Source organism: Oncorhynchus kisutch, linkage group LG13 (assembly GCF_002021735.2).
Source record: "Oncorhynchus kisutch isolate 150728-3 linkage group LG13, Okis_V2, whole genome shotgun sequence".
NCBI classification, from domain to species: domain Eukaryota; kingdom Metazoa; phylum Chordata; class Actinopteri; order Salmoniformes; family Salmonidae; genus Oncorhynchus; species Oncorhynchus kisutch.
The window spans coordinates 6,425,741-6,439,514 of NC_034186.2; the positions used below are offsets into that span (position 1 = coordinate 6,425,741).

At 46.7% G+C, this 13,774-nt stretch overlaps 1 protein-coding gene across 1 annotated transcript in view; it reads left to right on the forward strand.

The window, feature by feature from the left end:
• pkn2b (protein kinase N2b) overlaps positions 1 to 13,774 on the forward strand; it is a 54,467-nt gene that overhangs the window by 29,703 nt on the left and 10,990 nt on the right. Inside the window, 6 exon segments of the mRNA XM_031785440.1 lie at positions 4,384 to 4,538; positions 4,773 to 4,896; positions 7,556 to 7,713; positions 8,213 to 8,426; positions 9,697 to 9,882; positions 10,190 to 10,299. Of these exon segments, the coding sequence (XP_031641300.1) occupies positions 4,384 to 4,538; positions 4,773 to 4,896; positions 7,556 to 7,713; positions 8,213 to 8,426; positions 9,697 to 9,882; positions 10,190 to 10,299 (947 nt within the window).

The following is a 13,774-nucleotide window of genomic DNA, read 5'->3' on the forward strand; positions in this document are numbered from 1 at the left end:
TGTCTCTCTCTCTCTCTCTCTCTCAGCCCTGTCTCTCAGCCCTCTCTCTCTCTCTCTCCTCTCTCTCAGCCTCTCTCTCTCTCTCTCTCTCTCTCAGCCCTCTCTCTCTCTCTCTCTCTCTCTCTCAGCCCTCTCTCTCTCTCTCTCTCTCTCTCTCAGCCCTCTCTCTCTCTCTCTCTTCAGCCCTTCTCTCTCTCCTTCTCAGCCCTCTCTCTCTCTCTCCAGCCCTCCTCTATCAGCCCTCTCTCTCTCTCTCAGCCCTGTCTCTCTCTGCTCTCTCTCAGCGCCTGTCTCTCTCTCTTCTCTCTCTCAGCCCTTTCGCCCCTTGCTCTCTCTCTCTCTTCAAGCCCTTTGGTTCTCTCCTTCTCTCTGCTCTCCAGCCCTGTCTCTCAGCCCTTTGTCTCCCTTCCTCTCTCAGCCCTGTCTCTCAGCCCTCTCTCTCTCTCTCTCTCTCAGCCCTCTCTCGTCTCTCTCTCTCAGCTCTCTCTCTCTCGCTCTCTCTCAGCCCTCTCTCTCTCTCTCTCTCAGCACTCTCTTCTCTCTCTCTCTCTCTGCTCAGCCCGTGTCTCTCTCTCTTCTCTCAGCCCTGTCTCTCCTCTTCTCTCTCTCAAGCGCCTGTCTCTCATCTCTCTCTCAGCTCTCTCTCAGCCCTGTCTCTCCTCTTCCTCTCTCCGCCCTGTCTCTCTCCTCCTCTCTCAGCCCTGTCTCTACTCTCTCTCCTCAGCCCTGTTCTCTCTCTCTCTCTCTCAGCCCTGTCTGTCTCTCTAGCCCTGTCTCTCTCTCTCTCTCTCAGCCCTGTCTCTCTCTCTCTCTCTCAGCCCTGTCTCTCTCTCTCTCTCTCTCTCTGTCTCAGCCCCGTGTCTGCTGGGTCTGTTAAATGAATGAGGATGTGGACATTGTTGCTCTGGATATATTCAGGATTACTAGACGTAGAACAGATGCATTGTTCTACTCACTGGGCTCTGCTAGTCTGATTGCTGTAAGGTTACTGTAGACTGTAGTGTGTTTTTGAATTCCCTGGTTGTTAATGACTGACTGTTTTTCTGGTATTTTATTAGGATCCACATTAGTTGTTACAAAAGCAGCAGCTTCTCTTCCTGGGGTCCAACACAGAACCTGAAACATAATACAGAACATCAATAGACAAAAACAGAACTAAATCAATTGAACTTTTTAAAATAATATAATTTTCTTTTTTTTAAATGCACATATCAATACATACACACAAACTATCTGTATGGGTGAGTGCACATGAGCTCTGTTTGAGTAGGTCATCAGGAAGCAGGAGCGCTGTGTTTGAGAGGAAGTGGACGTGTTTGAGTAGGTCATCAGGAAGCAGGAGCTCTGTGTTGGAGAGGAAGTGAACGTGTTTGAGTAGGTCATCAGGAAGCAGGAGCTCTGTGTTTGAGAGGAAGTGAACGTGTTTGAGTAGGTCATCAGGAAGCAGGAGCTCTGTGTTGGAGAGGAAGTGGACGTGTTTGAGTAGGTCATCAGGAAGCAGGAGCTATGGGGCTTGTTCTATGTCCAGACCCTCTCTTCCAGTAAACAAGGGTCTTTAGGGCAGGAAGAAGAGTTTCAAGTCAAGTAGTCTAGTCTCCACCAGACTATAGCCATCCTGTTAGTGAAATGGATGAGACTGAAAAAGGGGGTGAGGTGTACATCAGGCAGCATGTCCAGGGGAAGTGAAGGGGGATTCGGACGTCACGAAGGTTCTCCAGTAGGTCAAGACTATTTAACCATGTTTCAATATGCTCGCTAGGGAACTACATCTGTCTGTCTGGAAACCCTTGTCTCCTAGTTCTTGGTTCCATTAAAGCTGCAGTGTGTCGCCTCTGTTCATGAGACGGACTGCCCTTCTCACAGCCTCTGAGTGAGTCCCAAATGGGCCCCTATTTCCTATATAGTGCAGTACTTTTCACCATATGGGAACCGGGGTGCCATTTGGGATGCAAACTCTAACACGCTCACTCTGCAAGTCTAGCTGCTAGTTGTAAATCTGTTTATCCTCTGACACGTTCACTCTGCAAGCCTAGCTGCTAGTTGTAAATCTGTTTATCCTCTGACACGCTCACTCTGCAAGCCTAGCTGCTAGTTGTAAATCTGTTTATCCTCTGACACGCTCACTCTGCAAGCCTAGCTGCTAGTTGTAAATCTGTTTATCCTCTGACACGCTCACTCTGCAAGCCTAGCTGCTAGTTGTAAATCTATTTATCCTCTGACACACTCACTCTGCAAGCCTAGCTGCTAGTTGTAAATCTGTTTATCCTCTAAAACACTCACGGTCTTGTTTTCTGTGAGCCCTTTTTATATAAGTCTTATCAAACCTCAGTCATCTATGTAGGCTTACAGGTACAGTATGTTGTACACTATATGGTACTTTATTGACCTCCCCCAAGTTGAACCTGGACCGTCTCTATGCTGCTGTTGAATTACTGTAGTACAGGTAACTGCCAAAATGATGATAACACGTCAGGAGATGAGTGATACAAAGTATAATGGAAGCAGGTGCTTCCACATAGGTGTGGTACCTGAGTTAATTAAGCAATTAACGTCCCATTATGCTTAGGGTATAAACATACCCAGTTGCCCCATTGTTTTGGCTACCATGGCTACTAGAAGAAAAGATCTCAGTGACTTTGAAAGAGCGGTCTGAACGGGCCATAAAGGGTGTGTGTGTCAGCACCTATTGTTAAGTTGTTAATGTGAAATCAACCAAAAATGTCATTGGGTCATTGCAAATCCAATCAGTTTTCCGTGTTGATTCAATGCCGTCACATTAGAATTTTTGGGGGGGGTTGAAATGACGTAGAAACAACATTTTATGTTCAACCAGTTTTTGCTCGGCGGGAAGGGAGATTCTGGACAGCGTTTTCCACCTCCATTCTTCTCGTGGAAGAATCCCTCCAATAGAGTTCTAGAACCTTGTAGAATCTGTGCCAAGGACCATTGGAGATGTTCTGGCTGCTGGTGGCCAAACACCCTATTGAGACGCTTTATGTGGATCTTTTCTTGGACAAGTTATCTGAAGGTACAAGTATCATCTTCTGTCTTGTCCTCCATATTTCTGAGCTGCTGTGCGTGCCCTATACAGGAAGTAGGAAGTGTTTAGATTTCAGGGAGGTCTTTTTGAAGATATGGAGAATAGTTACTGTACATGTCTTGCTTAGTTAAGAGTGATTTGTTCTACAGTCTAAACAAGCAGACTGTCTTCCTAAGACACAGAGAGTATCGTATAAACACTGTATTCTTGTAATTTCTTGTGAAAGGTGCAGTAGGCCTATATGTTGAGTTAAATAGACAGGACAGTGGATCATTCAGTCTCCTGTACAACCTGGTATGAATTTCTGGAGTCTGGAATGGTGCAGAGTACAGCACAGCAGTGCTCTTTTGTGATCGATCCAGTAACCCAAAGGGGAAATACCTAAACAGGGATGAAGTCATTTAACTCCCTTCTGTACATCGGGAGGGATTGTCCTGTACATCACAGGGGCTTTTTATTATGGGAAATAAACTACTTTGATTCGGTATGCCGATGGGGGGGGGGGGGGTATATAAGGTTATATGGAAGACTGTGATAATTGTCAGATTTAGTTGAATATGACTTGGAAGTCTCTTGAGGATCCAAAAGTGGGAAATGTTTCTCCATGTGACCCAGGGTGGTTGAGCTCTGCAGTCTGTTCCGTGGCCTGGCTCTGTACGCTACGTACTGTTGTGGTGTGGTGGCCCCCACTCTTTCTGGGAGTCAGTCTCACTGAAACCTGATTTCTCTGTCTGTCAGTGAAACTCAGCTTGTCTGTACAAGCCTTAACAATGTCACATTGAAACAATCTGACAGTTACCAATATTGCTCAATAGCCTCTAAATAGAAAAATATGTCTGGGAAAAATCCTGTCTTTATACCACAGCTCAATTTGATTAATTTAGGCCTATATTACTAAGTGATTATTTTTACAGTATCAACATAGACTGCGTTGGGTACAATTCAGTACATTTTCAAATAAGCTCACTGACCATTAGCCGATGAATCAAGATACAGTTTAACCTTTTTTATTTAACTAGGCAAGTCAGTTATGAACAAATTCTTATTTTATAATGACGGCCTACCCCTGCCAAACACTCCCCTAACCCGGACGATGCTGGGCCAATTGTGCGCCGCCCTATGGGACTCCCGATCACGACCGGTTGTGATACAGCCCGGGATCGAACCAGGGTCTGTAGTGACGCTTCTAGCACTGAGATGAAGTGCCTTAGACCGCTGCGCCACTCGGGAGTTTACTCTGCTTCCTTTTGCATTATGACATTGTCTAATTTCAACCTTTTGATTTTTTTTTTTTTTGTGTGTGTTGTAGTTGGACTGCCCTCATATCTATTCTGTTATTGTAGTTCCCGGCTGCCCTCTGACCCCAGACACCCCCAGCAGTGAGTCCAGAATGTGCAGTAGCAGACTGGGGGCTCTGAAGAAGCAGAACGACATCGAGCTAAAATGCAAACAAGGAGCTGAGAATATGATTCAAATGTATTCTAATGGATCCTCCAAGGTACGGGGGGGTATATGGGGGGGGGTGTATGGCTACCCTCAAAAGCAATTAGATTTGAGTTGAGCTGGAATGTCTCAATGCTTTTAACCTCATTTGAAAGACCATGTACACAGCCGTACAAAGTCCTAGAGAAATCAAAACAGATGGTGAAAACAAAATGGTTAAAACACTGAGCCAAAGAAATAGCCTGTGTTTAACATGCTTATGTTTACATGTATCCCCTCCCCCCAATAGGATAAGAAGCTGCTTGCCACTGCTCAGCAGATGCTGCAGGACAGCAAGACCAAGATGGAGTTTATCAGGATGCAGATCCTCAAAGCCAGCCAGACTGGTGAGACCAACTACGGCGATAACGACGGTATGAACCCACTATAACCTTAAACACATCTCTCACCAAGGGCATGCGTTGTCTGTTGGAGGGCTTTTCCATCTGCTATATACAGTGTATGTGGGGAATTAGGCTTTTCCATCTGCTATGTAAAGTGTATGTAGGGAATTAGGCTTTTCCATCTGCTATGTAAAGTATATGTGGGGAATTAGGCTTTTACATCTGCTATGTAAAGTATATGTGGGGAATTAGGCTTTTCCATCTGCTATGTAAAGTATATGTGGGGAATTAGGCTTTTCCATCTGCTATGTAAAGTATATGTGGGGAATTAGGCTTTTCCCTCTGCTATATACAGTAGATGTGGGGAATGAGGCTTTTCCCTCTGCTATATACAGTAGATGTGGGGAATTAGGCTTTTCCCTCTGCTATATACAGTAGATGTGGGGAATTAGGCTTTTCCCTCTGCTATATACAGTAGATGTGGGGAATGAGGCCTCTCCCTCTGCTATATACAGTAGATGTGGGGAATGAGGCTTTTCCCTCTGCTATATACAGTAGATGTGGGGAATGAGGCTTTTCCCTCTGCTATATACAGTAGATGTGGGGAATGAGGCTTTTCCCTCTGCTATATACAGTAGATGTGGGGAATGAGGCTTTTCCCTCTGCTATGTACAGTAGATGTGGGGAATGAGGCTTTTCCCTCTGCTATGTACAGTAGATGTGGGGAATGAGGCTTTTCCCTCTGCTATGTACAGTAGATGTGGGGAATGAGGCTTTTCCCTCTGCTATGTACAGTAGATGTGGGGAGTGAGGCTTTTCCCTCTGCTATGTACAGTGGATGTGGGGAGTGAGGCTTTTCCCTCTGCTATGTACAGTGGATGTGGGGAGTGAGGCTTTTCCCTCTGCTATGTACAGTGGATGTGGGGAGTGAGGCTTTTCCCTCTGCTATGTACAGTGGATGTGGGGAGTGAGGCTTTTCCCTCTGCTATGTACAGTGGATGTGGGGAGTGAGGCTTTTCCCTCTGCTATGTACAGTGGATGTGGGGAGTGAGGCTTTTCCCTCTGCTATGTACAGTGGATGTGGGGAGTGAGGCTTTTCCCTCTGCTATGTACAGTGGATGTGGGGAGTGAGGCTTTCCCTCTGCTATGTACAGTGGATGTGGGGAGTGAGGCTTTTCCCTCTGCTATGTGCAGTGGATGTGGGGAGTGAGGCTTTTCCTGGACTTTGTACTTCCTCCTTTTTTTTATGTTGTATGATTTAGTTTTTTTACACGTAACAAACATTTCATGTTCAAATATTTTCTGGGTTATGAAAAGGTGACATTTCTGGTCCCAGTCTCTGATAGTTTTGACATTTCTGGTCCCCAGTCTCTGTGATAATGATACATTTCTGGTCCCCAGTCTCTGTGATAATGATACATTTCTGGTCCCCAGTCTCTGTGATAATGATACATTTCTGGTCCCCAGTCTCTGATAGTTTTGACATTTCTGGTCCCCAGTCTCTGTGATAATGATACATTTCTGGTCCCTAGTCTCTGTGATAATGATACATTTCTGGTCCCCAGTCTCTGTGATAGTTTTGACATTTCTGGTCCCCAGTCTCTGTGATAATGATACATTTCTGGTCCCCAGTCTCTGTGATAGTTTTGACATTTCTGGTCCCCAGTCTCTGTGATAATGATACATTTCTGGTCCCCAGTCTCTGTGATAATGATACATTTGTGGTCCCCAGTCTCTGTGATAATGATACATTTCTGGTCCCCAGTCTCTGTGATAGTTTTGACATTTCTGGTCCCCAGTCTCTGTGATAATGATACATTTCTGGTCCCCAGTCTCTGTGATAATGATACATTTGTGGTCCCCAGTCTCTGTGATAATGATACATTTCTGGTCCCCAGTCTCTGTGATAGTTTTGACATTTCTGGTCCCCAGTCTCTGTGATAATGATACATTTCTGGTCCCCAGTCTCTGTGATAATGATACATTTCTGGTCCCCAGTCTCTGTGATAATGATACATTTCTGGTCCCCAGTCTCTGATAGTTTTGACATTTCTGGTCCCCAGTCTCTGTGATAATGATACATTTCTGGTCCCCAGTCTCTGTGATAATGATACATTTCTGGTCCCCAGTTTCTGTGATAATGATGATGCTATTTCTGGTCCCCAGTTTCTGTGATAATGATGATGCTATTTCTGGTCCCCAGTCTCTGTGATAATGATGATGCTATTTCTGGTCCCCAGTCTCTGTGATAATGATGATGCTATTTCTGGTCCCCAGTCTCTGTGATAATGATACATTTCTGGCTCCCCAGTCTCTGTGATAGTTATGACATTTCTGGTCCCCAGTCTCTGTGATAGTTTTGACATTTCTGGTCCCCAGTCTCTGTGATAATGATACATTTCTGGTCCCCAGTCTCTGTGATAATGATACATTTCTGGTCCCCAGTCTCTGTGATAATGATACATTTCTGGTCCCCAGTCTCTGTGATAATGATACATTTCTGGTCCCCAGTCTCTGTGATAATGATAATGATACATTTCTGGTCCCCAGTCTCTGTGATGATGATACATTTCTGGTCCCCAGTCTCTGTGATAATGATGATGATACATTTCTGGTCCCCAGTCTCTGTGATAATGATAAATTTCTGGCTCCCCAGTTTCTGTGATAATGATACATTTCTGGTCCCCAGTCTCTGTGTCCAAGCCCATCATCAGTCCTCTGGACCTGAGACTAGAGGAGTTGCGACATCACTCCAGGATAGAACATGCTGTAGCTGATGGAGCCCAGAACGTCATGATCCTGCTGGGCTCTTCTGGGAAAGTTACGGAGAAGAAGGCCCACTCTGAGGTGAGACGATGGATCAGGTCTCCTGACCTAGGGTTGCAAAATTCTGGTTACTTTACCTAAAAATCCTAGTTTTTTTCCCCAGAAAACCTGGTTGGAAGATTCCCAGAAAAAGTAGGGAATAAAGCAGGAGATCTGGAAGTTTCTAGGCAGGTTTTTTTTGGCTGGGTGAAGGAGTGTGAAGAAGCCTTTTCTCAACCATATTCTATTCCGATCATGGAAATTCTGTGAATGATGGTAAATGTCAAGCCAGCTTACCGTAACACACATCGGTGTGGAACCGTAACACATCGGTGTGGAATGTAAAAATCAACATTCCACAGCATACCGTTCCTCACCCAGGTGTTCCATAATGTTAACCTCTGAGTACGTTCTGAATGCTTGCCCTAAACGGACGTTCTCAGATGTGTCCAGTCGGATGGTCCCGTGTTATGTGCTAGTATGTTTAAACATTTTAATATTGGTCTCCCCCCCCCCCCCCCCCCCCCCCCCCCCCCACCAGGCTCAAGCCCGGTTCAATGAGTCCAATCAGAAGTTGGACCTGCTGAAGTTATCTCTGGAGCAGCGGCTGAGTGAGCTGCCTAAGAACCACCCTAAGAACCTTCTCATCATGGAGGAGTTAGCCATGGTGGTGTCCCCGCCACTCAGCCCACGCCATAGCGTTATGTCTACATACAACCAGTACAGCACGGTCACCAAGCCTGCTGCACTTACAGGTAAAGACTGTCCTTTTCAGAACCAACAAACTCAGTGTTGTCTTTATCGTTACGGGATTACCCTAGATTTCATAACACAGCAGCCTCTCTTTAAGTTCGAAGCTCTGAAGCATTCCTTAAGGTCAACAGAGATGACACGGCATAACACAGCAGCCTCTCTTTAAGTTCGACGCTCTGAAGCATTCCTTAAGGTCAACAGAGGTGACACGGCATAACACAGCAGCCTCTCTTTAAGTTCGAAGCTCTGAAGCATTCCTTAAGGTCAACAGAGATGACACGGCATAACACAGCAGCCTCTCTTTAAGTTCGAAGCTCTGAAGCATTCCTTAAGGTCAACAGAGGTGACACGGCATAACACAGCAGCCTCTCTTTAAGTTCGAAGCTCTGAAGCATTCCTTAAGGTCAACAGAGGTGACACGGCATAACACAGCAGCCTCTCTTTAAGTTCGAAGCTCTGAAGCATTCCTTAAGGTCAACAGAGGTGACACGGCATAACACAGCAGCCTCTCTTTAAGTTCGAAGCTCTGAAGCATTCCTTAAGGTCAACAGAGGTGACACGGCATAACACAGCAGCCTCTCTTTAAGTTCGAAGCTCTGAAGCATTCCTTAAGGTCAACAGAGATGACACGGCATAACACAGCAGCCTCTCTTTAAGTTCGAAGCTCTGAAGCATTCCTTAAGGTCAACAGAGATGACACGGCATAACACAGCAGCCTCTCTTTAAGTTCGAAGCTCTGAAGCATTCCTTAAGGTCAACAGAGATGACACGGCATAACACAGCAGCCTCTCTTTAAGTTCGAAGCTCTGAAGCATTCCTTAAGGTCAACAGAGATGACACGGCATAACACAGCAGCCTCTCTTTAAGTTCGAAGCTCTGAAGCATTCCTTAAGGTCAACAGAGATGACACGGCATAACACAGCCACCCTCATCCCAAACACACGTGCACATTGTACTGTAAATAGAATAAACCGCTGTTAGGCGATGATACATTTCAGATTGAGTCGGTATGTAATGCCTCACCCACTCGGGTCAGACTTGAGCAACCTTTTATGTTTACAATAACAACGTGTAAGTCCATAGTGCAGTGGCTCCTGATTTAAGATCAGTTTTGCCTTCTAGATCACAATGAATATATATTTACATGGACAGGAGGGACCTGATCCTAGACCTGCACCCTTACTCTGAGACGATTGATACACAGTGCACCCCCCCCCCGGCCTTCGTCTTTCTGGGCTACTGTCTAGTGTGTTTTTACCTGTTTTCTCCGAGGTACGTTGGAGGTGCGTCTGATGGGTTGTCAGGACCTGCTGGAGGACGTCCCAGGTCGCTGTAAGACCCCCTCGGCCTCCCACCCCGGCTGGAGCCCCAGTGAACAGCGATCCTCCTTCATGTCCAGAAGCAACAAGAACAAAGGAGCCAGCTCACGCAACCTCTCCAAGACCGACGACCTGTCCAGTTGAGTGTTGCTCTATTGACCCACACCCCGATGTGTCTCTGTCTGATGTTTTGAAGCTGCTCGGAGAAGCTGCTCTGACTAATGCCTTGCATCTAGCTGTGCAATATTGTGTCAGTGTCTGCCTGCTGTTTGAACAGAGGGGTGAAATCAGGGTTGGTGTTTAAAATGTTTTGCACAGAAAATCAAAACAAGCATTTTCTTAAAGCGGACAATTGGACAAGTACTCCCTGTTTTCAGTCCATTTCATGCCTACTGAACATTGCCCTGGGTCCAGATTGAATAAACGTATTCTCTCGCTCTGTCCAGATGAGATCAGTGCTGTGCTGAAGTTGGACAACACTGAAGTGGGACAGACCAGCTGGAAACCAGTCAGCAACCAGTCCTGGGACCAGAAGTTTACATTGGAACTAGACAGGGTAATCTAGACTACACTACTTTACTTTATATCCACTGTGGAACTAGACAGGGTAATCTAGACCACACTACTTTACTATATATCCACTGTGGAACTAGACAGGGTAATCTAGACCACACTACTTTACTATATATCCACTGTGGAACTAGACAGGGTAATCTAGACCACACTACTTTACTTTATATCCACTGTGGAACTAGACAGGGTAATCTAGACCACACTACTTTAGGCTTTACCTCGATTACTCTGGGAAGGTTTCCCATACAATGCCATTAGTGTCTGAAATCGCCTCAAACGCTTAAATGTTCTTTTTTTAATCCAGATTTCTGTTTGTATTTGGGTCATTGTTTCTATTTCACAACCTTCAGCAAATCACACGGATTCATTAGCACGTCGTACCCAGGCAGGAAAAGTGAGAGCTGCTCTCTATTCTGGAGTTGTGCAACTGTAACTCTGAATGCCAGGAGCGGCTGGTACTAAGTCTGCCGGAGCGGCTGGTACTAAGTCTGCCGGAGCGGCTGGTACTAAGTCTGCCGGAGCGGCTGGTACTAAGTCTGCTGGAATCTATTGCTTTCCCCCGAAGCTTCCCGAAGTCAGGCTTTTAGTGGGACTCACTAATGACTGGTGTTAGGGGAGACCTGATGACTGGTGATAGAGACCGGATGACTGGTGATAGGAGACCTGATGAGGAGACCTGATGAGGAGACCTGATGAGGAGACCTGATGACTGGTGTTAGAGGAGACCTGATGACTGGTGTTAGAGGAGACCTGATGACTGGTGTTAGAGGAGACCTGATGACTGGTGTTAGAGGAGACCTGATGAGGAGACCTGATGACTGGTGATAGAGGAGACCTGATGACTGGTGATAGAGGAGACCTGATGACTGGGTGATAGTGAAGGAGACCTGATGACTGGTGATAGAGGAGACCTGATGACTGGTGATAGAGGAGACCTGATGACTGGTGATAGAGGAGACCTGATGACTGGTGATAGAGGAGACCTGATGACTGGTGATAGAGGAGACCTGATGACTGGTGTTAGAGGAGACCTGATGACTGGTGTTAGAGGAGACCTGATGAGGAGACCTGATGACTGGTGATAGAGGAGACCTGATGAGGAGACCTGGTGATAGAGGAGACCTGATGACTGGTGATAGAGGAGACCTGATGACTGGTGATAGAGGAGACCTGATGACTGGTGATAGAGGAGACCTGATGACTGCTGTTAGAGGAGACCTGATGACTGGTGTTTAGAGGAGACCTGATGAGGAGACTGATGACTGGTGATAGATGGAGACCTGATGAGGAGACCTGGTGATAGAGGAGACCTGATGACTGGTGTAGAGGAGACCTGATGACTGGTGTTAGAGGAGACCTGATGACTGGTGTTAGAGGAGACCTGATGACTGGTGATAGAGGAGACCTGATGAGGAGACCTGATGACTGGTGTTAGAGGAGACCCTGATGAGGAGACCTGATGACTGGTGTTAGAGGAGACCTGATGACTGGTGTTAGAGGAGACCTGATGACTGGTGTTAGAGGAGACCTGATGACTGGTGATAGAGGAGACCTGATGACTGGTGATAGAGGAGACCTGATGACTGGTGTTAGAGGAGACCTGATGACTGGTGTTAGGAGGAGACCTGATGACTGGTGTTAGAGGAGACCTGATGACTGGTGTTAGAGGAGACCTGATGACTGGGTGTTAGAGGAGACCTGATGGACTGGTGTTAGAGGAGACCTGAGGACTGGTGATAGAGGAGACCTGATGACTGGTGATAGAGGGAGACCTGATGGAGGCTGATGACTGGTGATAGAGGAGACCTGATGACTGGTGATAGAGGAGACCTGATGACTGTGATAGAGGAGACCTGATGACTGGTGATTAAGAGGAGACCTGATGACTGGTGATAGAGGAGACCTGATGACTGGTGATAGAGGAGACCTGATGACTGGTGATAGAGGAGACCTGATGACTGGTGATAGAGGAGACCTGATGACTGGTGATAGAGGAGACCTGATGACTGGTGATAGAGGAGACCTGATGACTGGTAGAGGAGACCTGATGAGGAGACCTATGACTGGTGATAGAGGAGACCTGATGACTGGTGATAGAGGAGACCTGATGACTGGTGATAGAGGAGACCTGATGACTGGTGATAGAGGAGACCTGATGACTGGTGATAGAGGAGACCTGATGACTGGTGATAGAGGAGACCTGATACTGGTGATAGAGGAGACCTGATGACTGGTGATAGAGGAGACCTGATGACTGGTTGATAGAGGAGACTGATGACTGGTGATAGAGGAGACCTGATGACTGGTGATAGAGGAGACCTGATTGACTGGTGTTAGAGGAGACCTGATGACTGGTGTTAGAGAGACCTGATGAGGAGACTTATGACTGGTGTTAGAGGAGACCTGATGAGGCGACCTGATGATATGGTTGATAGATGGAGACCTGATGAGGAGACCTGATGACTGGTGTTAGAGAGACCTGATGACTGGTGTTAGAGGAGACCTGATGACTGGTGTTAGAGGAGACCTGATGACTGGTGTTAGAGGAGACCTGATGACTGGTGTTAGAGGAGACCTGATGACTGGTGTTAGAGGAGACCTGATGAGGAGACCTGATGACTGGTTGATAGAGGAGACCTGATGACTGGTGATAGAGGAGACCTGATGACTGGTGATAGAGGAGACTGATGACTGGTGATAGAGGAGACCTGCTGACTGGTGATAGAGGAAGACCTGATGACTGGTGATAGAGGAGACCTGATGACTGGTGATAGAGGAGACTGATGACTGGTGTTAGAGGAGACCTGATGACTGGTGTTAGAGGAGACCTGATGACTGGTGTTTAGAGGAGACCTGATGACTGGTGTTAGAGGAGACCTGCATGACTGGTGTTAGAGGAGACCTGATGACTGGTGTTAGAGGAGACCAGATGACTGGTGATATAGAGGAGACCTGATGAGGAGACCTGATGACTGGTGATAGAGGAGACCTGATGAGGAGACCTGATGACTGGTGATAGAGGAGACCTGGTGGGGAGACCTGATGACTGGTGATAGAGGAGACCTGATGACTGGTGTTAGAGGAGACCTGATGAGGAGACCTGATGACTGGTGTTAGAGGAGACCTGATGACTGGTGTTAGAGGAGACCTGATGAGGAGACCTGATGACTGGTGTTAGAGGGACCTGATGACTGGTGTTAGAGGAGACCTGATGACTGGTGTTAGAGGAGACCTGATGACTGGTGATAGAGGAGACCTGATGACTGGTGTTAGAGGAGACCTGATGACTGGTGTTAGAGGAGACCTGATGACTGGTGTTAGAGGAGACCTGATGACTGGTGTTAGAGGAGACCTGATCGCTGGTGTTAGAAGAGACCTGATGACTGGTGTTAGAAGAGACCTGATGACTGGTGTTAGAGAGACCTGAGACTGGTGATAGAGGAGACCTGATGACTGGT